General features: G+C 54.3%; 4 protein-coding genes across 4 annotated transcripts; 2 read left to right on the top strand and 2 right to left on the bottom strand.

Annotated features, from left to right (window-relative positions):
* Positions 1-2,432: 2,432 nt before the first annotated feature.
* LOC309452253 (soluble scavenger receptor cysteine-rich domain-containing protein SSC5D-like) lies at positions 2,433-5,321 on the top strand (the record flags this gene model as incomplete). Its single annotated transcript, XM_082076921.1, has 2 exons — positions 2,433-2,793; positions 4,283-5,321. Coding segments are annotated over 2 exons (726 nt in total), but the record flags the coding sequence as incomplete, so codon positions are not given.
* LOC309452249 (uncharacterized protein) lies at positions 2,650-3,905 on the bottom strand (the record flags this gene model as incomplete). The annotated part of the gene is made up of 1 exon (XM_082076917.1): positions 2,650-3,905. A coding segment is annotated over one exon (951 nt), but the record flags the coding sequence as incomplete, so codon positions are not given.
* Positions 5,322-5,389: 68 nt separating the features above from the next.
* Positions 5,390-16,985, top strand: LOC309452254 (scavenger receptor cysteine-rich domain-containing protein DMBT1-like; the record flags this gene model as incomplete). Its single annotated transcript, XM_082076922.1, has 9 exons — positions 5,390-5,420; positions 6,007-6,336; positions 7,935-8,267; positions 8,345-8,677; positions 9,875-10,195; positions 11,841-12,197; positions 14,465-14,794; positions 16,598-16,714; positions 16,840-16,985. 9 exons carry the CDS (start codon positions 5,390-5,392, stop codon positions 16,983-16,985), a joined length of 2,298 nt encoding a protein of 765 aa, XP_081933048.1.
* A 412-nt stretch (positions 16,986-17,397) lies between these two features.
* On the bottom strand, positions 17,398-23,378 carry LOC309452251 (uncharacterized protein). Its single transcript, XM_082076919.1, has 3 exons — positions 23,318-23,378; positions 21,838-21,977; positions 17,398-20,517 (listed from the first exon to the last, which is right to left on the bottom strand). The coding sequence occupies exon 3, from the start codon at positions 20,507-20,509 to the stop codon at positions 19,052-19,054; it is 1,458 nt and encodes a 485-aa protein (XP_081933045.1). The 5' UTR covers positions 20,510-20,517; positions 21,838-21,977; positions 23,318-23,378; the 3' UTR covers positions 17,398-19,051.
* Positions 23,379-26,233: the final 2,855 nt, after the last annotated feature.

The raw sequence follows: 26,233 nt of genomic DNA on the forward strand, positions 1-26,233 counted from the left end.
TGATGATTCAATGATTCAATGATTCGATAATTTGATGATTCGATAATTTGATGACTCTATGATTCGATAATTTAATGATTCAATGATTCGATAATTTGATGATTTGATGATTCGATAATTTGATGATTCTATGATTCGATAATTCGATGACTTGATGATTCAATGATTCGATGATTCGATGATTTGATGATTTGATGATTCGATAATTTGATGATTCGATAATTTGATGACTCTATGATTTGATAATTTAATGATTCAATGATTCGATAATTTGATGATTTGATGATTCGATAATTTGATGATTCAATTATTCGATGATTCAATAATTTGATGATTTGATAATTTGATGATTCGATAATTTGATGACTCTATGATTCGATAATTTGATGATTCTATGATTCGATAATTCGATGACTTGATGATTCAATGATTTGATGACTCAATGATTCTATAGTTCAATGATCTGATGATTCAGCGACTTGATGACTCAATGATTTGCTGACTCAATAACTCAATGATTCACGACTTGGCGAGAAGACGCTTCGCTCCATAGACAACACCCCCACGCGGCACCGCCCCCATCCCCTCCCCCTCCACCCCGCGCGGCGCCGGGACGCTCTGACCACCCCCTACCCCTCCGCAGCCTCGGCCGTTTCCACCTTGGCCCCGGTGCGGTTGGCGGACGGTCCCGGTCGCTGCGCCGGGCGGGTGGAGCTGTTCCACGACGGCAAATGGGGGACGGTGTGCGACGACGGCTGGGACTTCGCCGACGCCCGCGTCGTGTGCCGCCAGCTGGGCTGCGGCGCCGCCATCTCGGCCCCGCGCCGCGCGCGATTCGGGCCAGGAGAGGGACCCATCTGGATGGACGACGTGAGGTGCTCCGGGAATGAAGTCGGCCTCTCCGAATGCCACAGCAAAGGATGGGGGTTCCACGGGTGCAAACACGGGGAAGACGCCGGCGTGGTTTGCTCGGGTGAGCGGTTCTATCGCTGGAATCCAACATGAGTCCAGCTGGGCTCCAACTGGAATCCAACTGGAATCCAATGGAATCCAACTGGAATCCAACTAGAAACCAACTGGAATCCAACTGGACTCCAATGGAATCCAACTGGAATCCAACTTGAGTCCAACTGGAATCCAACTGGAATCCAATGGAATCCAACTGGACTCCAATGGAATCCAACTGGACTCCAACTGGAATCCAACTGGACTCCAACTGGAATCCAATGGAATCCAACTTGAGTCCAACTGGACTCCAACTGGACTCCAACTTCCAACTGGAATCCAACTGGACTTAAACTGGAATCCAATTGGACTCCAACTGGACTCCAAGTGGAATCCAACTTGAGTCCAACTGGAATCCAAGTGGAATCCAATGGAATCCAACTGCAATCCAACTGGAATCCAATGGAATCCAACTGGAATCCAACTGGACTCCAATGGAATCCAACTTGAGTCCAACTGGAATCCAATGGAATCCAACTGGAGTCCAACTGGAATCCAACTTGAGTCCAACTGGAATCCAACTGGACTCCAAATGGAATCCAATGGAATCCAACTTGAGTCCAACTGGACTCCAACTGGAGTCCAACTGGAATCCAATGGAATCCAATGGAATCCAGCTTGAATCCAACTGGAATCCAATGGAATCCAACTGGAATCCAACTGGACTCCAATGGAATCCAACTGGACTCCAACTGGAATCCAACTGGAGTCCAACTGGAATCCAATGGAATCCAACTTGAGTCCAACTGGACTCCAACTGGACTCCAACTTCTAACTGGAATCCAACTGGACTTAAACTGGAATCCAATTGGACTCCAACTGGACTCCAAGTGGAATCCAACTTGAGTCCAACTGGAATCCAAGTGGAATCCAATGGAATCCAACTTGAGTCCAACTGGAATCCAATGGAATCCAACTGGAATCCAACTGGACTCCAATGGAATCCAACTTGAGTCCAACTGGAATCCAATGGAATCCAACTGGACTCCAACTGGAATCCAACTGGACTCCAACTGGAATCCAACTTGAGTCCAACTGGACTCCAACTGGAGTCCAACTGGAATCCAATGGAATCCAATGGAATCCAACTTGAATCCAACTGGAATCCAATGGAATCCAACTGGAATCCAACTGGACTCCAATGGAATCCAACTGGACTCCAACTGGAATCCAACTGGAGTCCAACTGGAATCCAATGGAATCCAACTTGAGTCCAACTGGACTCCAACTGGAATCCAACTTCTAACTGGAATCCAACTGGACTTCAACTGCATCCAACTGCAACCCAACTGGAATCCAAAGGAATCCAACTTGAGTCCAACTGGAATCCAACTGGACTCCAACTGGACTCCAATGGAATCCAATGGAATCCACCTTGAGTCCAACTGGACTCCAATTGGCCTCCAACCCCAACCCACCCCTGACCCTGTGCTTCTGTATCCACCCTTTCAGGATCCGACTTGGCCGACCTGGGAAGGCTCCGCCTCCTGAACGGCAGCGACTCCTGCTCCGGGCGGCTCCAGGTTTTCCACGCCGGCCGCTGGGGCGGGATCTGCGGCGCGGGCTGGGACCTGGCGGAAGCGCACGTGGCGTGTCGGCAGCTGGGCTGCGGGCCGGCGCGTTCGGCGCCACCCGCGCTCTTCGGCCCCGGCGACGGCCCCGCGTGGGTGGACGACGTGGAGTGCGCCGGGACGGAAGGCGCCATCTTCGAGTGCAAGGTCAAGGTGTGGGGCGCCCGGAGCTGCGCGCCCGAGGGACACGTGGGCGTCTCGTGCTCCGCCGACGCGGGTCAGTGCTTGGGGTGGCTCCTCCGGGTTCAACCAGCGCTTGTTCCTGCGGTTTAGGGAGCGCGAGGTGTTTTCTGGTTGGTTGGATTCCCATGGGCAAAGGGTTTGGAAGAGCCGAGGTGGCGATTGCCAGCAACCCCAGGGCTGGGGGATGTGGGCTTTTCATTGCACACAAAGTGGCCGGGCGCACCGGGCTTGTTCTTGTTCCTCTTCTTCTTCTTCTTCTTCTTCTTCTTCCTCTTGTTCTTGTTCTTGTTCTTGTTCTTCTTCTTCTTCTTCTTCTTCTTCTTCTTCCTCTTGTTCTTCTTGTTCTTCTTCTTCCTCTTCTTTCTTCTTCTTCTTCTTCTCCTTCTTCCTCTTTTCTTCTTCTTCTTCTTCTTCCTCTTGTTCTTCTTGTTCTTCTTCTTCCTCTTCTTTCTTCTTCTTCTTCTTCTCCTTCTTCCTCTTTTCTTCTTCTTCTTCTTCTTCTTCTTCTTCTTCTTCTTCTTCTTCTTCTTCTTCTTCTTCCTCTTGTTCTTCTTGTTCTTCTTCTTCCTCTTCTTTCTTCTTCTTCTTCTTCTCCTTCTTCCTCTTTTCTTCTTCTTCTTCTCCTTCTTCCTCTTCTTTTCTTCTTCTCCTTCTTCCTCTTCTTTTCTTCTGCTTCTTCTCCTTCTTCCTCTTCTTCTTTTCTTCTTCTTCTTCTTCTCCTTCTTCCTCTTCTTCTTTTCTTCTCCTTCTTCCTCTTCTTCTTTTCTTCTTCTTCCTCTTCTTCTTGTTCTTTTTCTTGTTCTTCTTGTTCCTCTTCTTGTTCTTGTTCTTCTCCCTTCTTCTTCCTCTTCTTCTTCTTGTTCTTCTTCTATTCTTCTTCCTCTTCTTGTTCTTGTTGTTCTCCTCCTTCTTCCCCTTCTTCTTCTCCTTCTTCCTCTTCTTCTTTTCTTCTTCTTCTTCCTCTTCTTCTTGTTCTTCTTCTATTCTTCTTCCTCTTCTTGTTCTTGTTCTTTTTCTTGTTCTTGTTCTTTTTCTTGTTCTTTTTCTTGTTCTTGTTGTTCTTCTTCTCCTTCTTCCTCTTCTTCTCCTTCTTTTTCTTCTTCTTCTTGTTCTTCTTCTATTCTTCTTCCTCTTCTTGTTCTTCTTCTACTTCTTCCTCTTCTTGTTCTTGTTGTTCTCCTTCTTCCTCTTCTTCTCCTCCTCCTCCTTCTTCCTCTTTTTCTTCTCCTTCTTCCTCTTCTTCTTCATCATCTTCTACTTATTTTTCGTCTTCTTGTTCTCGTTGTTCTTCTTCCTCTTCCCTTCTCTTCCTCTTCTCTTCCCTTCCCTTGGGGTTGAGGTTGGAAATGTGGGCCAATTTCTCCCCCAAAGGCCTGTGGGGCACCGAACAGGCTGCCCAGGGCAGCGCCGGAGCCGCCATCCCTGGAGGCTCAAACACACGCGGTTCTCAAGGCCACGCCGTTGGGTTACGGTTGGACTCCATCACCTTGACGGTCCGTCCCAACCCAACCAACCGATTCCAGTTGCAGATCCGGAGCCGGGGAGCTCGGAAACCCTACGGTTGGTCAACGGTCCCCACCGCTGCGCCGGGAGGGTCGAGGTCTTCCACAACCAACAATGGGGAACCATCTGCGACGACACCTGGGACCTGAAGGACGCGGCCGTGGTTTGCCGGCAGTTGGGCTGCGGGACGCCGGTGTCGGCGCCGGTTTTGTCCCATTTCGGACAAGGATCCGGCCCCATTTGGTTGGACGGGGTGAGTTGCGTGGGGACAGAAGCCACCCTGACCGAGTGCCCGGTCAAACCGTGGGGACACCACGCGTGTAACCACGTGGAAGACGCCGGAGTCGTGTGTTCAGGTAACGCTCACGCCCGCGGTCGCTTGTAAGACAAACCGCGATGGTTTGAAACTCAAAGAGGGGAGATCTAGGCTGGACATGGAGAAATTTGGGATGCTGAGGGTGGGGAGAGCCCGGCCGAGGTTGCCCAAGAGGTGGTGGATGAACCCTCAATGGTTGGAGACCCTTCAATGTCCCTTCAACCCAATTTGTCCCATAATCATTGAATTATAGAATCATTTGGGTTGGGAAAGACCTTTAAGATCATCGAATCCAACCACAACCCAACTGTGTCACTAAATGTCCCCAAGAACCTCATGTGTTCAACCATCAATGGATGGAGACCCTTCAATGTCCCTTCAACCCAATTTGTCCCATAATCATTGAATTATGGAATCATTGTGGTTGGAAAAAACCCTCAAGGTCATTGAGTCCAACCACAACCCAACTCTAAGACGTCCCTGAGAACCTTGTGTGTTCAGCCCTCAATGGATGGAGACCCTTCAATGTCCCTTCAACCCAATTTGTCCCATAATCATTGAATTATAGAATCGTTGCGGTTGGGAAAGACCTTTAAGATCATCAGGTCCAACCACAACCCAACTGTGTCACTAAATGTCCCCAAGAACCTCATCAACTCAACCCCCCAGTGATGGCAACTCCACCACCGCCCTGGGCAGCCCGTTCTGGCCCTTTTTGGGCAGAAACAACCCCAAATTCCCCATTTCCAACCTCCATTTGTGATGCTGAGGGTGGGGAGAGCCCGGCCCAGGTTGCCCAGAGAGGTGGTGGATGAAGCACCCATGGAACCACCCAACGTCCCGTTGGACGGGGCTCTGAGCACCCTGAGCTGGGTGAAGATGTCCCTGCTCGTTGGGGTTGGGCTCAATGACCCTTCAATGTCCCTTCAACCCAATTTGTCCCATAATCATTGAATTATAGAATCATTTTGGTTGGGAAAGACCCTCAAGGTCATTGAGTCCAACCAGAACCCAACTCTAAAACATCCTTGAGAACCTCATCGGCTCAACCCTCAATGGATGGAGACCCTTCAATGTCCCTTCAACCCAATTTGTCCCATAATCATTGAATTATAGACTCATTGTGGTTGGAGAAGACCCTCAAGGTCATTGAGTCCAACCACAACCCAACTCTAAAATGTCCCTGAGAACCTCATGTGTTCAACCATCAATGGATGGAGACCCTTCAATGTCCCTTCAACCCAATTTGTCCCATAATCATTGAATTATAGACTCATTGTGGTTGGGAAAGACCTTTAAGATCATCCCGTTGGACGGGGCTCCGAGCACCCTGAGCTGGGTGAAGATGTCCCTGCTCGTTGTACGAGCTCGGAAGGTCCATTTTGACCCAAACGAACCTATTCTTTCTGATTTTGGGGTGTTTTTAAGGCTCCGGCACCACCAGCGTCCCCCGCCTTCGCCTGGTTGGCGCTTTGAGCGAATGCGCCGGGAGGGTGGAGGTGTTTTACAACAACGAGTGGGGGACGGTGTGCGACGACAGCTGGGACCTGAGCGACGCCGCCGTGGTTTGCCGGCAATTGGGCTGCGGCGCGGCCGTGGCGGCGCCGGGTTCCGCTCGGTTCGGATGGGGGGCCGGTCCCATCTGGTTGGACGACGTGAGCTGCACCGGGACGGAAAGCGACTTCTTGGAATGCCGAGCCAAGACGTTGGGCATCCACAACTGTCACCACGGCGAGGACGCCGGCGTGGTGTGCGCGGGTGAGGAACCGCGGTGTAGTTTAGTAGGAAAAGACCCTCAAGATCATCAAGTCCAAGCGTTAATGCTGGCGCTAAACCACGTCCCAAAATCCCCGTCTCCATGTCTGCTCCTTCTTCCTCTTGTTCTTGTTGTTCTTCTCCTTCTTCCTCTTCTTGTTCTTCTTCTCCTTCTTCCTCTTCTTGTTCTTCTTCTCCTTCTTCCTCTTCTTCTTGTTCTTCTTCTTGTTCTTCTACTTCTTCCTCTTCTTGTTCTTGTTGTTCTTCTTCTCCTTCTTCCTCTTCTTGTTCTTGTTGTTCTTCTTCTCCTTCTTCCTCTTCTTGTTCTTGTTGTTGTTGTTCTTCTTCTCCTTCTTCCTCTTCTTCTTCTTCCTCTTCTTCTTCCTCTTCTTGTTCTTCTCCTTCTTCCTCTTCTTCTTCTTCCTCTTCTTCTTCTTCCTCTTCTTGTTCTTCTCCTTCTTCCTCTTCTTCTTCTTCCTCTTCTTCTTCCTCTTCTTGTTCTTCTTCTCCTTCTGCCTCTTCTTCTTCTCCTTCTTCCTCTTCTTGTTCTTCTTCTTCCTCTTCTTCTCCTTCTTCCTCTTCTTCTTGTTCTTCTTCTTGTTCTTCTACTTCTTCTTCCTCTTCTTGTTCTTGTTGTTCTTCTCCTCCTTCTTCTTTCTCTTCTTCTCCTTCTTCCTCTTCTTCTTGTTCTTCTACTTCTTCCTCTTCTTGTTCTTGTTGTTGCTCTTCTTCTTCTCCTCCTTCCTCTTCTTCTTCTTCCTCTTCTTCTTCTTCCTCTTCTTGTTCTTCTCCTTCTTCTTGTTCTTCTTCTTCCTCTTCTTCTTCTCCTCCTTCCTCTTCTTCTTCTCCTCCTTCCTCTTCTTCTTCTCCTCCTTCCTCCTCTTCTTGTTCTTCTTCTTCCTCTTCTTGTTCTTGTTCTTGTTCTTCTTGTTGTTCTTCTTCTTCTTGTTCCTCTTCTTCTTCTCCTTCTTCTTTCTTCTTCTTCTTCTCCTTCTTCCTCTTCTTGTTCTTCCAAGGATGTTGGGATGATCCAGGGATGTTGAGATGATCCAGAGATGTTGGGATGATCCAGGGATGTTGGGGTGTCCATGGATGTTGGGGTGTCCAAGGATTTCGGGGTGATCCAGGGATGTTGAGATGATCCAGAGATGTTGGGATGATCCAGGGATGTTGGGGTGTCCATGGATGTTGGGGTGTCCAAGGATTTCGGGGTGATCCAGGGATGTTGGGGTGTCCATGGATTTCAGGGTGATCCAGGGATGTCGGGGTGTCCATGATTTTGGGGTGATCCAGGGATGTTGAGATGATCCAGGGATGTTGGGGTGATCCATGGATGTTGGGGTGTCCATGGATGTCAGGGTGATCCATGGATGTTGGGGTGTCCAGAGATGTTGGGATGATCCAGGGATGTTGGGGTGTCCATGGATGTTGGGGTGTCCAAGGATTTTGGGGTTATCAGGGATGTTGGGGTGTTCCAAGATGTTGGGTTGGTCCATGGCTGTTGGGTTGGTCCATGGATTTCGGGGTGATCCAGCGACACCACGATGACCCAACGACATCGGGGTGACCTCCACCCACGTCCCCCCACCTTTCCCTCACCCCAAAAGCAGGTAACACCAGCTCCGCCTCCCTCCGTCTGTCCGGAGGCCCCAACCGCTGCGCCGGGCGGCTCGAGGTTCTCCACGACGGCACATGGGGGACGGTTTGCGACGACGGTTGGGACCTCACCGACGCCGCCGTGGTTTGCCGGCAGCTGGGCTGCGGCGCGGCCGCGGCGGCGCCGGGACGGGCTCGTTTCGGGCCGGGATCGGGGAGGATCTGGTTGGACGACGTGGCGTGCGCCGGGAACGAGGACAACCTGGCTCAATGCCGCGCTCGGCCCTGGGGACACAGCAACTGCAACCACGGTGAGGACGCCGGAGTGGTGTGCTCAGGTACGTCGCGGTGGCCGCGGTGACGGAGGGGAGGTCCCTTGGCCGCGTCTCCCGCTCCCGACGCGCGGTTCTTTCAGGCGCCGGAGCCGCCAACAACGCGTCGAGCGTCCGTTTGGCGGATGGGCCGCACCGTTGCGCCGGGAGGGTGGAGGTCCTGCACGAGCGGCGCTGGGGGACGGTGTGCGACGACGGATGGGACCTCAAGGACGCCGCGGTGGTTTGCCGGGAGCTGGGGTGCGGCGCGGCCGTGGCGGCGCCGGCGGGAGCGGCGTTCGGGAGGGGCCGCGATCCCATCTGGTTGGACAGGGTGGCGTGCGCCGGAGGGGAAAACGCCATCGCCGAGTGTCGGAGCCGGCCCTGGGGGGTCAATGGGTGTAGCCATGAGGAGGACGCCGGAGCCGTTTGTGCAGGTGAGGGTTGTTCCTTCCAGGAGCAAAAGCTCAGCTTGGAGATGCCGTCACCATTGTCCCCAATGTCCCCAATGTCACCTCTCCCACAGACCAGAGTCCCTTGGACGCGTTGTCCCCAATGTCACATCTCCCACAGACCAGAGACCCTTGGACACGTTGTCCCCAATGTCACATCTCCCATCACCTTGGACCCATTGTCCCCAATGTCACATCTCCCAGCCCCTTGGACACATTGTCCCCAATGTCACATCTCCCATCACCTTGGACACATTGTCCCCAATGTCACATCTCCCAGCCCCTTGAACCCATTGTCCCCAATGTCACATCTCCCAGCCCCTTGGACACATTGTCCCCAATGTCACATCTCCCACAGACCAGAGACCCTTGGACACAATGTCCCCCATGTCACATCTCCCAGCCCCTTGGACGCGTTGTCCCCAATGTCACATCTCCCAGCCCCTTGGCCACATTGTCCCCAATGTCACATCTCCCACAGACCAGAGACCCTTGGACGCATTGTCCCCAATGTCACATCTCCCATCACCTTGGACACATTGTCCCCAATGTCACATCTCCCAGCCCCTTGGATCCATTGTCCCCAATGTCACATCTCCCAGCCCCTTGGACACATTGTCCCCAATGTCACATCTCCCAGCCCCTTGGACACATTGTCCCCAATGTCACATCTCCCAGCCCCTTGGACACATTGTCCCCAATGTCACCTCTCCCAGCCCCTTGGACACGTTGTCCCCAATGTCACATCTCCCAGCCCCTTGGATCCATTGTCCCCAATGTCACCTCTCCCAGCCCCTTGGACGCGTTGTCCCCAATGTCACATCCCCCACAGACCAAAGTCCCTTGGACACGTTGTCCCCAATGTCACATCTCCCAGCACCTTGGACATTGTCCCCAAAGTCACATCTCCCACAGACCAGAGACCCTTGGACACATTGTCCCCAAAGTCACATCTCCCACAGACCAGAGCCCATTGGACACATTGTCCCCAATGTCACATCTCCCACAGACCAGAGACCCTTGGACGCATTGTCCCCAATGTCACATCTCCCACCCCCTTGGACACGTTGTCCCCAATGTCACATCTCCCATCACCTTGAACCCATTGTCCCCAACATCACATCTCCCAGCCCCTTGAACCCATTGTCCCCAACGTCCCACGTCCCCCTCCTCTCCCCACAGACCAGATTCGCTCCGACGTCCGTCTGTCCGGCGGCCCCAACCGCTGCGCCGGGCGGCTCGAGGTTCTCCACGACGGCGAATGGGGGACGGTGTGCGACGACAACTGGGACCTGAGCGCCGCCGCCGTGGTTTGCCGGCAGCTGGGCTGCGGCGCGGCCGCGGCGGCGCCGGGACGGGCTCGTTTCGGGCCGGGATCGGGGAGGATCTGGTTGGACGACGTGGCGTGCGCCGGGAACGAGGACGACCTGGCTCAATGCCGCGCTCGGCCCTGGGGACTCAGCAACTGCAACCACGGGGAGGACGCCGGAGTGGTGTGCTCAGGTACGGCAAATGATGTCGGGGGGTGGATTGAGCTCGAGAAATCGTCTATTGCGGAGCGGGACCGCCCTGATGAGGTTACACCTCACACAGGTGGCTCCATCATCCTGACACTCCGCCTTTCCAATGGAATCCAACTGGAGTCCAACTGGAATCCAATGGAATCCAACTTGAGTCCAATTGGACTCCAACTGGAGTCCAACGAGACTCCAAGAATCCAACTGGAGTCCAACTGGAGTCCAACTGGACTGCAACTGGACTCCAATGGAATCCAACTGGAGTCCAACTTGAATACAACTGGAGTCCAACTGGACTCCAACTGGAATCCAATGGAATCCAACTGGAGTCCAACTGGAATCCAATGGAATCCAACTTGAGTCCAACTGGAATCCAATGGAATCCAACTGGAGTCCAACTGGAGTCCAACTGGAATCCAACTGGAATCCAACTGGAAACCAACTGGAGTCCAACTGGAATCCAACTGGAATCAAATGGAATCCAACTTGAGTCCAACTGGAGTCCACGGGACTCCAACTGGAATCCAATGGAATCCAACGGGACTCCAACTGGAAACCAATGGAATGCAACTGGAATTGAATGGAATCCAACTTGAGTCCAACTGGACTCCAATGGAATCCAACTGGAATCCAACTGGACTCCAACTGGACTCCAACTGGAATCCAACTGGAATCCAACTGGAAACCAACTGGACTCCAACTGGACTCCAACTGGAATCCAACTGGAATCCAATGGAATCCAACTGGAATCCAACTGGAATCCAACTGGACTCCAACTGGAATGCAATGGAATCCAACTTGACCCCAACTGGACTCCAACTGGAATCCAACTGGAATCCAATGGAATCCAACTTGAGTCCAACTGGAATCCAACTGGAGTCCAACTGGAATCGAATGGAATCCAACTTGAGTCCAACTGGACTCCAATGGAATCCAACTGGAATCCAACTGGAATCCAATGGAATCCAACTGGAATCCAACTGGAATCCAACTGGAGTCCAAGTGGAATCCAACTGGAGTCCAAGTGGAATCCAACTGGAGTCCAACTGGAATTGAATGGAATCCAACTGGAATCCAACTGGAATCCAACTGGACTCCAATGGAATCCAACTGGAATCCAACTGGAATCCAACTGGAATCCAATGGAATCCAACTGGAATCCAACTGGAATCCAAGTGGAGTCCAAGTGGAATCCAACTGGAGTCCAACTGGAATTGAATGGAATCCAACTTGAGTCCAACTGGACTCCAACTGGAATCCAACTGGACTCCAACTTGGATTCAACTGGAATCGAATGGAATCCAACTGGAATCCAACTGGAATCGAATGGAATCCAACTTGCGTCCAACTGGACTCCAACTTAGATTCAACTGGAATTGAATGGAATCCAACTTGAGTCCAACTGGACTCCAATGGAATCCAACTCTAATCCAACTGGACTCCAACTGGACTCCAATGGAATCCAGCTGGACTCCAACTGGAATCCAACTTGAGTCCAACTGGAATCCAACTTGAGTCCAACTGGAATCCAACTGGAATCCAATGGAATCCAACTCGAGTCCAACTCGAGTCCAACTGGAATCCAACTGGACTCCAACTCGAGTCCAACTCGAGTCCAACTGGAATCCAACTGGCCTCCAACCGGCCTCTCCCCGCAGACGCCAACGTGACGGCGGAGCCGCGCATCCGCTTGACCGCCGGCCCGCACCGCTGCGCCGGGAGGCTCGAGGTGCTCCACCAGGAGCGATGGGGCACGGTGTGCGACGACAGCTGGGACCTGAGCGACGCCAAGGTGGTTTGCCGGCAGCTGGGCTGCGGCACGGCCGTGGCGGCGCCGGGACGGGCTCATTTCGGCCAAGGCTCCGACCCCATTTGGTTGGACGAGGTGGAGTGCGCCGGGACGGAGAGCGAGTTCTCCCGGTGCCGCTTGGGCGCTTGGGGACAACACAACTGCAACCATGAGGAAGACGCGGGAGTCGTGTGCTCAGGTGGGGAAAGCGTCGGAGATACCGGGTTAGGGAAAGGAGGCCCAACTGTGAATCTTGGGGGTGGGTTTGGGGGCCGTCAGCTCAGGGTTCAAAATGGCGGCAAGAAAAGCAGCTCATGGTGGCGCCAGAATCACCTCAGGGCGCAAAATGGCGCCAGAATCACCTCAGGCTCAAAATGGCGCCAGAATCACCTCAGGGTCAAAATGGCGCCAGAATCACCTCAGGGTAAAATGGCGCCAGAATCACCTCAGGGTCAAAATGGCGCCAGAATCACCTCAGGGTAAAATGGCGCCAAAATCACCTCAGGGCGCAAAATGGCGCCAAAATCACCTCAGGGCGCAAAATGGCGCCAGAATCACCTCAGGGTCAAAATGGCGCCAAAATCACCTCAGGACTCAAAATGGCGCCAGAATCACCTCAGGGTCAAAATGGCGCCAAAATCACCTCAGGGCTCAAAATGGCGCCTGAATCACCTCAGGGTAAAATGGCGCCAGAATCACCTCAGGGTTCAAAATGGCGCCAGAATCACCTCAGGGTAAAATGGCGCCAGAATCACCTCAGGGTTCAAAATGGCGCCAGAATCACTTCAGGGTCAAAATGGCGCCAGAATCACCTCAGGACTCAAAATGGCGCCAGAATCACCTCAGGGCGCAAAATGGTGCCAGAATCACCTCAGGGTCAAAATGGCGCCAGAATCACCTCAGGGCGCAAAATGGCGCCAGAATCACCTCAGGGTCAAAATGGCGCCAGAATCACCTCATGGTTAAAAAATGACTCCCCCAATATCACCTCAGGACTCAAAATGGTGCCAGAATCACCTCAGGGTCAAAATGGCGCCAGAATCACCTAAGGACTCAAAATGGTGCCAGAATCACCTCATGGTTCAAAATTACTCCCCCAATATCTACTCAGGACTCAAAATGGCGCCAGAATCACCTCAGGGCTCAAAATGGCGCCAGAATCACCTCAGGGTCAAAATGGCGCCAAAATCACCTCAGGGTCAAAATGGCACCAAAATCACCTCAGGGCTCAAAATGGCGCCAGAATCACCTCAGGGTCAAAATGGCGCCAGAATCACCTCAGGGTCAAAATGGCGGCCCCAAAATCACCTCAGGGCTCAAAATGGTGTCACCAAGGGCACCAATATCAACTCCAGGCTCAAAATGGCAGCAGCAGGATCACCTCAGTACTCAAAATGGCGCCAGAATCACCTCAGGGTCAAAATGGCACCAAAATCACCTCAGGGTCAAAATGGCGCCAAAATCACCTCAGGGCTCAAAATGGCGCCAAAATCAACTCAGGGTCAAAATGGCGCCAAAATCACCTCAGGGTCAAAATGGCGCCAAAATCACCTCAGGGTCAAAATGGCGCCTGAATCACCTCAGGGTAAAATGGCGCCAGAATCACCTCAGGGTTCAAAATGGCACCAGAATCACCTCAGGGTCAAAATGGCGCCAGAATCACCTCAGGGTCAAAATGGCACCAAAATCACCTCAGGGTCAAAATGGCGCCAAAATCACCTCAGGGTCAAAATGGCACCAAAATCACCTCAGGGTCAAAATGGCGCCAAAATCACCTCAGGGTCAAAATGGCGCCAGAATCACCTCAGGGTCAAAATGGCACCAAAATCACCTCAGGGTCAAAATGGCGCCAAAATCACCTCAGGGTCAAAATGGCACCAAAATCACCTCAGGGCTCAAAATGGCGCCAGAATCACCTCAGGGTCAAAATGGCGCCAAAATCACCTCAGGGTCAAAATGGCGCCAAAATCACCTCAGGGTCAAAATGGCACCAAAATCACCTCAGGGTCAAAATGGCGCCAAAATCACCTCAGGGTCAAAATGGCGCCAGAATCACCTCAGGGTAAAATGGCACCAAAATCACCTCAGGGTCAAAATGGCGCCAGAATCACCTCAGGGTCAAAATGGCGCCAAAATCACCTCAGGGGCAAAATGGTGTCACCAAGGGCACCAATATCAACTCCAGGCTCAAAATGGCAGCAGCAGGATCACCTCAGTACTCAAAATGGCGCCAGAATCACCTCAGGGTCAAAATGGCGACACCAATATCACCTCAGAGCTCAAAATGGCAGCCCCAAAATCACCACAGGACTCAAAATGGCGGCCCCAAAATCACCTCAGGGCTCAAAATGGCGGCCCCAAAATCACCTCAGGGCTCAAAATGCCGCGTAACAAACACACAGACGAGGTTCTCAGGGTTCCCTTTGGACTCCATGACGCTGAGGGTCTCTCTGCTCCGTCCCCCAGGTCCCGACCTGATGGCGGCGCGAGTGACGGGCGGCGCCGGTCCCTGCGCGGGGCGCGTGGAGGTGCTGTACAACGCGACCTGGCGCGGGGTGTGCAGCAGCGGCTGGAGCTTGCTGGAAGCCGGGGTGCTGTGCAGGCAGCTGGGCTGCGGACCGGCCCAATCCGTGCCCTCCGGAGCCCATTTTGGCGCTGGAGACCACCGGGACTTACTGGAGGGGCTGAGCTGCCGGGGGAGCGAGTCGCTGCTGCTGGAGTGTCAGCAGATGGAGACGGCGCCGGGGCCGTGCCGGCTCGGGGCGCCGGCCGCCGTGGTGTGCGCCGAACCCAAGGGTGAGCCGTGGATGCGGCGTGATGGGTGTTGGAGGGGAGATGGTCCCCAAGGGGTTCTTCTTGCCATCTACGCTGCGTTTGAGAAGAGGGTTTAGTTCAGAGATTATCAGGATATACTTGGGGAACATATATATATACATATATATATATAAAATATATACAGCCATAGCACCCTGAGAACGCCTGATTCCAGTTGGACTCCAGATGGATTCCAGTTGGACTCCAGTTGGATTCCAGTTGGACTCCAGTTGGATTCCATTGGATTCCAGTTGGAGTCCAGTTGGACTCCAGTTGGATTCCAGATGGATTCCAGTTGGATTCCATTTGATTCCAGTTGGAGTCCAGTTGGATTCCATTGGATTCCAGTTGGACTCCATTCGATTCCAGCTGAATCCAAGTTGGAGTCCAGTTGGATTCCATTGGATTCCAGTTGGATTCCAGTTGGATTCCATTGGATTCCAGTTGGAGTCCAGTTGAAGTCCAGTTGGATTCCATTGGAGTCCAGTTGGATTCCAGTTGGATTCCATTGGATTCCAGTTGGAGTCCAGTTGAAGTCCAGTTGGATTCCATTGGAGTCCAGTTGGATTCCAGTTGGATTCCATTGGATTCCAGTTGGAGTCCAGTTGAAGTCCAGTTGGATTCCATTGGAGTCCAGTTGGATTCCAGATGGAGTCCAGTTGGATTCCATTGGAGTCCAGTTGGATTCCAGATGGAGTCCAGTTGGATTCCATTGGAGTCCAGTTGGATTCCAGATGGAGTCCAGTTGGATTCCATTGGAGTCCAGTTGGAGTTCAGTTGGACTCCATTCAATTCCAGTTGGACTCAAGTTGGATTCCATTGGATTCCAGCTGGAGTCCAGTTGGACTCCATTCAATTCCAGTTGGACTCAAGTTGGATTCTCCTGCCCCTCTGCTCTGCCCTTGAGAAAGGGTTTAGTTCAGAACTGTTGAGAGATTCCAGTGCAGAAACATGAAGATGATGGAGGGAGTGGAGCATCTCCTGTGTGAGGAAAGGCTGAGGGTTCAAAATGGCGCCTGAATCACCTCAGGGTCAGAATGGCGCCAGAAACACCTCAGGGCTCAAAATGGCCCCAGAATCACCTCAAGGCTCAAAATGGCGCCAAAATCACCTCAGGGTTCAAAATGGCGCCTGAAGCACCTCAGGGTTAAAATGGTGCCAGAACCACCTCAGGGTCAAAATAGCGCCAAAATCACCTCAGGGTTCAAAATGGCGCCAGAATTACTTCAGGGTCAAAATGGTGCCAGAATCACCTCAGGGCTCAAAATGGCGCCAAAATCACCTCAGGGTTCAAAATGGCACCAGAATTACTTCAGGGTCAAAATGGTGCCAGAATCACCTCAGGGTCAAAATGGCACCAGAATCACCTCAGGGCTCAAAATGGCGCCAGAATCACCTCTGGGTCAAAATGGCGCCAAAATCACCTCAGGGTTCAAAATGGCCCCAGAATCACCTCAAGGCTCAAAATGGCGCCAGAATCACTTCAGGAATCAAAATGGCGCCAGAATCACCTCAGGGTCAAAATGGCGCCAGAATCACCTCAGGGATCAAAATGGCCCCAGAATCACCTCAAGGCTCAAAATGGCGCCAGAATCACTTCAGGAATCAAAATGGCGCCAGAATCACCTCAGGGTCAAAATGGCACCTGAATCACCTCAGGGCTCAAAATGGCGACACCAGGGGCACCGAGGTCACCTCAAGGCTCCAAATGGCTCGATTTTCTTGCCCGATTTTCACCTTTTTTGGCTAAAAACGGGCTCCCGTGCCCTCTGTCCCCCCCGGCAGGTTCTTCGCCATCGTGCGCGGCGCTGATCGCGTTACTGGCCCTGCTGACCATGCTGAGCGGGGTCTTGCTGTGGCTTGTCCTGTCCAGAACCTGCGTGGACAGAGCTCGGGATGGAGGTGACAACCCCACCAAACCCCCCTTTCCCAAACCACAGACACCCCGAAACAAGGGGGACGTCACAACATGGCGTCCCCCGGCACCCAGGGGGACGTGACAACATGGCGTCCCCTCCATGTCACAGCCCCTTGGTGCTCGGGGGACCGAAACGCTTCGGCGCCGCCGTTCCAGCCGCCGGGCGCCATTTACGTCCCCGTTAAGGGCGAAGCCGCCGAGGACGGTGACACCGAGATGACGCAGCTGGTGAAGGAAGAAGACGCTGCCCCATGATGGCGGCGCCACCATCACCCCCAACATCTCACGTCCACAACTTCTCCTTAATCTGCTTTCCCCAAGCAGGACACTTTAAAACCATCTGATATCAATGACTTAAATCCAATTTAAAGCCAATCCCTCCGATTTCTTGAGCGCCGCGCAACCCCGAAGCCAAATCCCAAGCGTCTGGGATTGGAACTGCCCCCCAAGTTGCTGGTTTTGGGGTTAAAATGGTGGAAACTGGGAAATTATGGCACAAGGGGGGAGATGGGTGTGATTAGCCAGCCCCAAAATGGGCTTTTTCTGGCCCAATATGGAGGGGATGAGCGAGATCTGCTCACACATGGTGCCGGGTGGGAAGGGTGAGACCCCCCCCAAGCACCAAAACCCCATAGAAATAAGGCAGAGGAGGTAACGAGGCGAAACATCGTTAAATAACCATCTTGTAATTAGTGTGTGGAGCGCCCACATCCCACCCATCCCACCCTCCATGCCCAGGGACCGTACGAAAAATGGGGGGACGAGGTGGGATAAAACTGAGGGACAAGATGGCGCCGCCGAGGCTCCCATCGCCCTCATTGAGCAAAGGTCCATGTTGTGCCCATCAGGGGACAAATCCCAGTTCTGGAGGAAGAGGAGGATGATGAAGGGGGGTGGTTGTGTCTTTATGGCGTCGCTCGCCGAGGATCCCGAAGCGGACGGTGTTTGTGTGTCCCCTCCCCGCGGACGGAGAAGAAAGGGGGTGATTAACCACGTTAATTAGCAGCATGAGGTATGGACGGAGCGCAAAAAGGGACGGGGAGGTGGCCGCTTGTCAATGGTTCCCATGATCCCTGTGGCTTCGGCCGCCGGCTCAAAATGGCGGCATCTGGATCACCTCAGGGCGCAAAATGGCGCCAAAATCACCTCAGGGCTCAAAATGGCCCCAGAATCACCTCAGGGCTCAAAATGGCGGCATCTGGATCACCTCAGGGCGCAAAATGGCACCAGAATCACCTCAGGGCTCAAAATGGTGGTACCTGAATCACCTCAGGCTCAAAATGGCGCCAGAATCACCTCAGGGCTCAAAATGGCGCCAGAATCACCTCAGGGCGCAAAATGGCGCCAGAATCACCTCAGGGCTCAAAATGGTGGTTCCTGAATCACCTCAGGGATCTATATGGTGGTACCAGCTTCACTTCTGGGCTCAAAATGGCGCCAAAATCACCTCAGGGCTCAAAATGGCGCCAAAATCGCCTCAGGGCTCAAAATGGCGCCAGAATCACCTCAGGGCTCAAAATGGCGCCAATATCACCTCAGGGATCTAAATGGTGGTACCAGAATCACCTCAGGGCACAAAATGGCGCCAGAATCACCTCAGGGCTCAAAATGGCGCCAGAATCACCTCAGGGATCTAAATCGTGATACCTGAATCACCTCAGGGATCTGAATGGTGGAAGAATCACCTCAGGACTCAAAATGGCGTCAGAATCACCTCAGGGCTCAAAATGGCGCCAGAATCACCTCAGGGATCTAAATGGTGATACCTGAATCACCTCAGGGCTTAAAATGGTGCCAAAATCACCTCAGGGATCTAAATGGTGCAAGAATCACCTCAGGGATCTAAATGGTGGCACCAAAATCACCTCAGGGCTCAAAATGGCACCTGAATCACCTCAGGGCTCAAAATGGCGCCAGAATCACCTCAGGGATCTAAATGTTGATACCTGAATCACTTCAGGGATTTAAATGGCGCCAAAATCACCTCAGGGATCGAAATGGTGATACCTGAATCACCTCAGGGATTTAAATGGGGCCAAAATCACCTCAGGGATCTAAATGGTGGCACCAAAATCACCTCAGGGCTCAAAATGGCGCCAAAATCACCTCAGGGATCTAAATGGTAGTACCTGAATCACCTCAGGGATCTAAATAGAGCCAGAATCACCTCAGGGCTCAAAATGGCGCCAGAATCACCTCAGGGCTCAAAATGGCGCCAGAATCACCTCAGGGCTCAAAATGGTGGTACCAAAAGCCCCATCTTTCCGTGGCTCCTCACCCGTCCCCCCCAAACCCCCCCGGGGGTCTCCCCCGTCGCCGTCTCAACCATCGCGGTGAACGCGCTGGTGCTGGAGGAGGTTGGACGGGTGCGCGAAGCCTTTGTCGCACACGCTGCACTTGTAGGGCGTCTCCCCCGTGTGCACCTTCTCGTGCACGGCCAGGTAGGCGACGTCCTTGAAGAACTTATGGCAGAAGCTGCACTTATAGGGCCTCTCCTGGCTGTGCACGCGGTGGTGCTGGAGCAGCAAAGATGGCCGCGCGAACGCCTTCCCGCACGCCTCGCACTTGTAGGGCCGCTCCCCGGTGTGCGCCCGCTCGTGGATCACCAGGTAGGACGACTGTTTGAACGCCTTCCCGCACGTCTTGCACACGAAGGGCCGCTCGCCCGTGTGCACGCGCTCGTGCGACGACAGCGCGTTGGATTGCTTGAACCCCTTCCCGCACAACGGGCAGACGAAGGGGCGGTCGCCCGTGTGGACGCGCTCGTGCACCTTCAAGCTGTGCCCGTAGGTGAACTTCTTCCCGCACACCCCGCACACGTGGGGTTTGTCGTCGCAGTGTTGGCGTTGGTGCAAGAGCAAGGCGTTGGACGTCGGGAAGTCCTTCCCGCAGTCGGCGCACTTGAAGGGCTTCTCGGCGCAATGGGTGAGCGCGTGGCGCTGGAGCTCGTACGGCGTCTTGAAGCTCTTGGCGCAACGCGGGCAGCGGAACGGCCGCTCGCCGCTGTGGATGCGCCGGTGCTCCTGGAGGTTGGACGAACGCTTGAAACGCTTCCCGCACAGCTCGCACCGGAACGGCCGCTCCTCCGTGTGCACCAACCGGTGGCTCTTGAAGTCCGAGTGACGCTTGAAGGACGCTTGACACAGGTCGCAGCGGAACGGCCGCTCCTCGTTGTGCACCACCTCGTGGCTGAAGAGCTCCCACGCTCGCTTGAACGCCTTCTCGCACACCCCGCACTGAAACGGCTTCTCGTCCACGATCACCTCGCGGATCTCCAGCTTGGCGTCGCCGGCCTCATCCGGCTCCGCCGCCGCGCTCCCCAGCACCAATTTGGCCGTGGAGTAGATGCCGCGCTCGTCGATGAGCTGCACAAAGCCCGGCTTAGCGCGGGCGGCGTCGGGCGAGCGGGATGCTGGCTCCTCATCCTCCTCGCCGCTCCGCGCCGGCTCCTCCGCGGCGTTTTCCGGCTCTTGTTGCCCGAATTCGCCCCAGAGGAACCGGAGCCGCTTCCCGCGCGACGGTCCCGGCTCCTCGGCGCTTTCCCCGCGGTTCGGTTCGGGTTTTAGGTACAACCAGTGCTTCCTCCGGCATGGCCGCTCCTCATCATCCTTGTGGTTGGTCCGGTTGGCGCCACGCGGGGGTAAAACCCGGCGCGGACGGCGCGGGGAAGCGTCAACCGGTTCTTCTCGGGGTTGCGCCTCCTCCTCTTCCTCCTCCTGCTCTTCGTCGCAAAGGGAAGAGGACGGGGGGGAAAAAGGGGGAGCGGGGCGCACGGCCATGGCGGCCCCTGCGGGAGCAAGAACGGGAGAAGAGCCGGTTGGTTTACACGGTAAAAGAGGAGAGAAGTGGAGTCAGTTGGTTTACATGGTTAAAATGGGAGAGAAGTGGAGCTGGTCGGTTTAGATGGTAAAAGAGAAGTGGAGCCGGTTGGTTTAGATGGTAAAAATGGGAGAGAAGTGGAGTCAGTTGGTTTAGATGGTAAAAGAGAAGTGCAGTCGGTTGGTTTAAATGGTAAAAGAGAAGTGGAGCTGTTTGGTTTACATGGTAAAAATGTGAGAGAAGTGGAGCCGGTTGGTTTAGATGGTAAAAGAGAAGTGGAGTTGGTCGGTATACACGGTAAAAACAGGAGAGAAGTGGAGCTGGTTGGTTTAGATGGTAAAAGAGAAGTGGAGTCGGTCGGTTTAGATGGTAAAAGAGAAGTGGAGTCGGTCGGTTTAGATGGTAAAAGTGGGGATGGTTGGTTTAGATGGTAAAAGAGAAGTGGAGTCGGTCAGTTTAGACAGTAAAAGTAGGGATGGTTGGTTTAGATGGTAAAAGAGAAGTGGAGTCGGTTGGTTTACATGGTTAAAATGGGAGAGAAGTGGAGCCGGTTGGTTTAGATGATAAAAGAGAAGTGGAGTCGGTTGGTTTAGATGGCAAAAGAGAAGTGGAGTCGGTTGGTTTACATGGTAAAAGTAGGGATGGTTTGTTTCGATGGTAAAAGAGAAGTGGAGTTGGTTGGTTTAGATGGCAAAAGAGAAGTGGAATCGGTTGGTTTAGACGGTAAAAGTGGGAATGGTTGGTTTAGATGGTAAAAGTGGAGTGGGTTGGTTTACATGGTTAAAATGGGAGAGAAGTGGAGCCGGTTGGTTTAGATGATAAAAGAGAAGTGGAGTCGGTCGGTTTAGATGGCAAAAGAGAAGTGGAATCGGTTGGTTTAGACGGTAAAAGTGGGGATGGTTGGTTTCGATGGTAAAAGAGAAGTGGAGTTGGTTGGTTTAGATGGTAAAACGGGAGAGAAGTGGAGTTGGTCAGTTTAGATGGTAAAAGAGAAGTGGAGTCTGTTGGTTTAGACGGTAAAAGTGGGGATGGTTGGTTTCGATGGTAAAACAGAAGTGGAGCCGTTTGGTTTACATGGTAAAAATGGGAGAGAAGTGGAGTCGGTTGGTTTAAATGGTAAAAGAGAAGTGGAGTTGGTTGGTTTAGATGGTAAAAGAGAAGTGGAGTCGGTTGGTTTAGACGGTAAAAGTGAAGTTGGTTGGTTTACACAGTAAAAGAGAAGTGGAGTGGGTAGGTTTACACGGTAAAAATGGTTCAGCCCCAAAAAGGGCCCCGAACCCCAACCTACCGCTCCTAAAGGGCGGCGGGGCGGGCGCCGGAGGGGTCGGGGGCGCCGCGGTGGCGCCGGAGCGCGGCCACGGGGGTTCCGGCGCAGCGGCGGCGCCGGCGAGCGGCCATCTTGGAACGTCGGGATCGGCGCCGCGGGGCCTGAAATGGGGGGGGAAAGATATGGGGGGGTTAGAATGGGAACGGTAAGGGGGGTTTTGGGGGAAAAAAGGCGGGAAATGGGAGCGGTGGGGGCTCCGAGGCAAAAATAGCGGGGGGAGGGACTGGGATGTACTGGGGGAGTACTGGGAGGGACTGGGATATACTGGGAGGGGGTGGGTGTAATGATATGAGGGGGTCTGGTTGGTACTGGGAGGGACTGGGATATAATGGGGGGGTCTAGTTGGTACTGGGAGGGACTGGGATATAATGGGAGAGGCTGGTTGTATAATATGAGGGGATCTGGTTGGTACTGGGAGGGACTGGGATATACTGGGGGGGTCTAGTTGGTACTGGGAGGGACTGGTTGATACTGGGAGGGTCTGGTTGTAATGATATGAAGGGATCTGGTTGGTACTGGGAGGGACTGGGATATACTGGGGGGGTCTGGTTGGTACTGGGAGGGACTGGGATATACTGACCCTGATATACAGCCCCCCCCAGTATATCCCAGTCCCTCCCAGTACCAACCACATCCCCTCATATCATTACAGCCAGACGCTCCCAGTATATCCCAGTCCCTCCCAGTATCACTCAGACCCCCTCATTATATCCCAGTCCCTCCCAGTACCAACCAGACCCCCCCATTATATCCCAGTCCCTCCCAGTACCAACCAGACCCCCTCATATTATACAACCAGCCTCTCCCATTATATCCCAGTCCCTCCCAGTACCAACCAGACCCCCCCAGTACATCCCAGTCCCTCCCAGTACCAACCAGAACCTCCCAGTATATCCCAGTCCCTCCCAGTATCACTCAGACCCCCTCATATCACTGACCATTCCAACCAGCCCCCCCCAGTATATCCCAGTCCCTCCCAGTACCAACCAGACCCCCTCATATCATTACAACCAGACCCCCCCAGTACATCCCAGTCCCTCCCAGTATCACCCAGACCCCCCCAGTATCAACCAGATCCCCTCATATCATTACAACCAGACCCTCCCAGTACATCCCAGTCCTTCCCAGTACCAACCACATCCCCTCATATCATTACAACCAGACCCCCCCAGTATATCCCAGTCCCTCCCAGTACCAACCAGACCCCCCCAGTATATCCCAGTCCCTCCCAGTTCCCCCCCCCTCACCCCCTTTCCCCACCCCCCCCAGCCCCCCCGTCCCCCCAGCCCCCCCGTGTCCCCCCGTTCCCCCAGACCCACCGTGTCCCCCCGTTCCCCCCAGACCCACCGTGTCCCCCCCAGCCCCCCCGTGTCCCCCAGACCCACCGTGTCCCCCCGTGTCCCCCCGTCCCCCCCAGCCCCCCCGTGTCCCCCAGACCCACCGTGTCCCCCCCAGTCCCGCCGGTGCCGCCGCCTCAACGTCTCCCCCGGGCGACGCTTCCGGCCGCGCGTTAACGCCACTTCCGGGGAGGGACGGGGCGGGGGGGGGGGGGGCGGAGGCGCAGGCGCGGCGGGGCGTGGCGGGAAAGAGGGGGCGTGGCGGGAAATGAGCGCGGGCGCGGGAAGGCGGGGATGTGTGGGGGACAGGAGGTGGGGACACGCGTGTAATGGGGGACAGGAGTGTGGGGTTGGGGACACGTGTGCATTGGGGACACGTGTGCATTGGGGACATGAGTGGGGTTGGGGACACGAGTGTGGGGTTGGGGACACGTGTGCAATGGGGACACGTGTGCATTGGGGACATGAGTGGGGTTGGGGACACGAGTGCAATGGGGACACGTGTGCATTGGGGACACGTGTGCAATGGGGACACGAGTGGGGTTGGGGACACGAGTGGGGTTGGGGACACGAGTGTGGGGTTGGGGACACGTGTGCAATGGGGACATTGAATCCAACTCCCATCCCCGCATATTCCAGCTCCACATTTCCACACTCCCGTATCCCATCCCAGCCCTTCTCGGGGCGCTAATTAACCGTCAATCCATCAGCTCATTAACGAAGGGGGGTGTTTAATGACCCCAGGGGGGGCGGCACAGCCGCCCCGCGCCCCCCCCCGCCCGGGGATATTCCCGCATGAGGATGAACAGGGTCTGGGTGGCCAAGCAGCCGATGGGCGGCTCCGGGTCCTCCTTGAGGGGCTGCAGCGCTGGGGGGGACACGGACCCCAAAAGGCTCCAGACACCCCCAGATTACCCATAGACCCCCCCCAGATTCCCATAGACACCCCCAGATTACCCATAGACCCCCCCAGATTCCCCATAGACACCCCAGATTCCCATAGACACCCACAGGTTCCCATAGACCCCCCCCAGATTCCCATAGACACCCCCAGATTCCCATAGACACCCACAGGTTCCCATAGACACCCACAGACACCCCAGGTTCCCCATAGACACCCCAGGTTCCCCATAGACACCCCCAGGTTCCCCATAGACACCAACAGATTCCCCATAGACACCAACAGACACCCCAGATTCCCCATAGACACCCCAGATTCCCCATAGACACCCCCAGATTTCCCACAGACACCCCCAGATTCCCCATAGACACCCATAGACACCCCAGATTCCCCATAGACACCCACAGGTTCCCCATAGACACCCCAGATTCCCCATAGACACCCATAGACACCCCAGATTCCCATAGACACCCCCAGATTCCCCATAGACCCCCCCAGGTTCCCCATAGACACCCACAGACCCCCCAGATTCCCCATAGACACCCCAGGTTCCCCATAGACACCCATAGACACCCCAGATTCCCCATAGACACCCCTAGACACCCCCAGATTCCCCATAGACACCCACAGGTTCCCATAGACACCCCAGATTCCCCATAGACACCCCAGGTTCCCCATAGACACCCCCAGATTCCCATAGACACCCACAGGTTCCCATAGACACCCACAGACACCCCCGATTCCCCATAGACCCCCCCAGGTTCCCCATAGACACCCCAGATTCCCCATAGACACCCCAGATTCCCCATAGACACCCCAGGTTCCCCATAGACACCCATAGACCCCCCCAGATTCCCCATAGACACCCCAGATTCCCTATAGATACCCCAGATTCCCCATAGACACCCCAGATTCCCCATAGACACCCATAGACCCCCCCAGATTCCCCATAGACACCCCAGGTTCCCCATAGACACCCCCAGATTCCCCATAGACCCCCCCAGGTTCCCCATAGACACCCCAGATTCCCCACAGACACCCCCAGATTCCCCATAGACACCCCAGATTCCCCACAGACACCCCCAGGTCCCCATAGACACCCACAGGTTCCCATAGACACCCATAGACACCCCAGATTCCCCATAGACACCCCAGATTCCCACAGACACCCCAGATTCCCCATAGACCCCCCAGATTCCCATAGACACCCCCAGATTCCCCACAGACACCCCAGATTCCACATAGACCCCCCAGATTCCCACAGACACCCCCATATCCCCCATAGACACCCCAGATTCCCCATAGACACCCCCAGGTTCCCCATAGACACCCCCAGATTCCCATAGACACCCCAGATTCCCCACAGACCCCCCAGATTCCCCATAGACACCCCCAGGTTCCCCATAGACCCCCCCAGATTCCCCATAGACACCCCCAGGTTCCCCATAGACACCCATAGACCCCCCCAGATTCCCCATAGACACCCCAGATTCCCCATAGACACCCACAGACACCCCAGGTTCCCCATAGACACCCACAGACCCCCCAGGTTCCCCATAGACCCCCCCAGGTTCCCCATAGACACCCATAGACACCCCAGATTCCCACAGACACCCCCAAGTTCCCCATAGACACCCCAGATTCCCCATAGACACCCATAGACACCCCAGATTCCCCATAGACACTCCTAGACACCCCCAGGTTCCCCATAGACACCCCCAGGTTCCCCATAGACACCCACAGACACCCCAGATTCCCCACAGACACCCCAGATTCCCCATAGACACCCCAGATTCCCCATAGACACCCCTAGACACCCCCAGATTCCCCATAGACCCCCCCCAGGTTCCCCATAGACACCCATAGACACCCCAGATTCCCCATAGACCCCCCCAGGTTCCCCATAGACACCCCAGATTCCCATAGACACCCACAGGTCCCCATAGACACCCACAGACACCCCCAGATTCCCCATAGACACCCCCAGGTTCCCCATAGACACCCACAGACACCCCAGATTCCCCATAGACACCCCAGATTCCCCATAGACCCCCCCAGGTTCCCCATAGACACCCCCAGGTTCCCCATAGACACCCACAGGTCCCCATAGACACCCACA

This window comes from Streptopelia decaocto (genome assembly GCF_964273445.1).
Source record: "Streptopelia decaocto genome assembly, contig: HAP1_SCAFFOLD_376, whole genome shotgun sequence".
NCBI lineage: Eukaryota > Metazoa > Chordata > Aves > Columbiformes > Columbidae > Streptopelia > Streptopelia decaocto.

Coding starts and splice junctions, on each gene's coding strand:
- LOC309452251 (XM_082076919.1), bottom strand. CDS start 20,509: ATGGCCGTGCGCCCCGCTCCCCCTTTTTCCCCCCCGTCCTCTTCCCTT.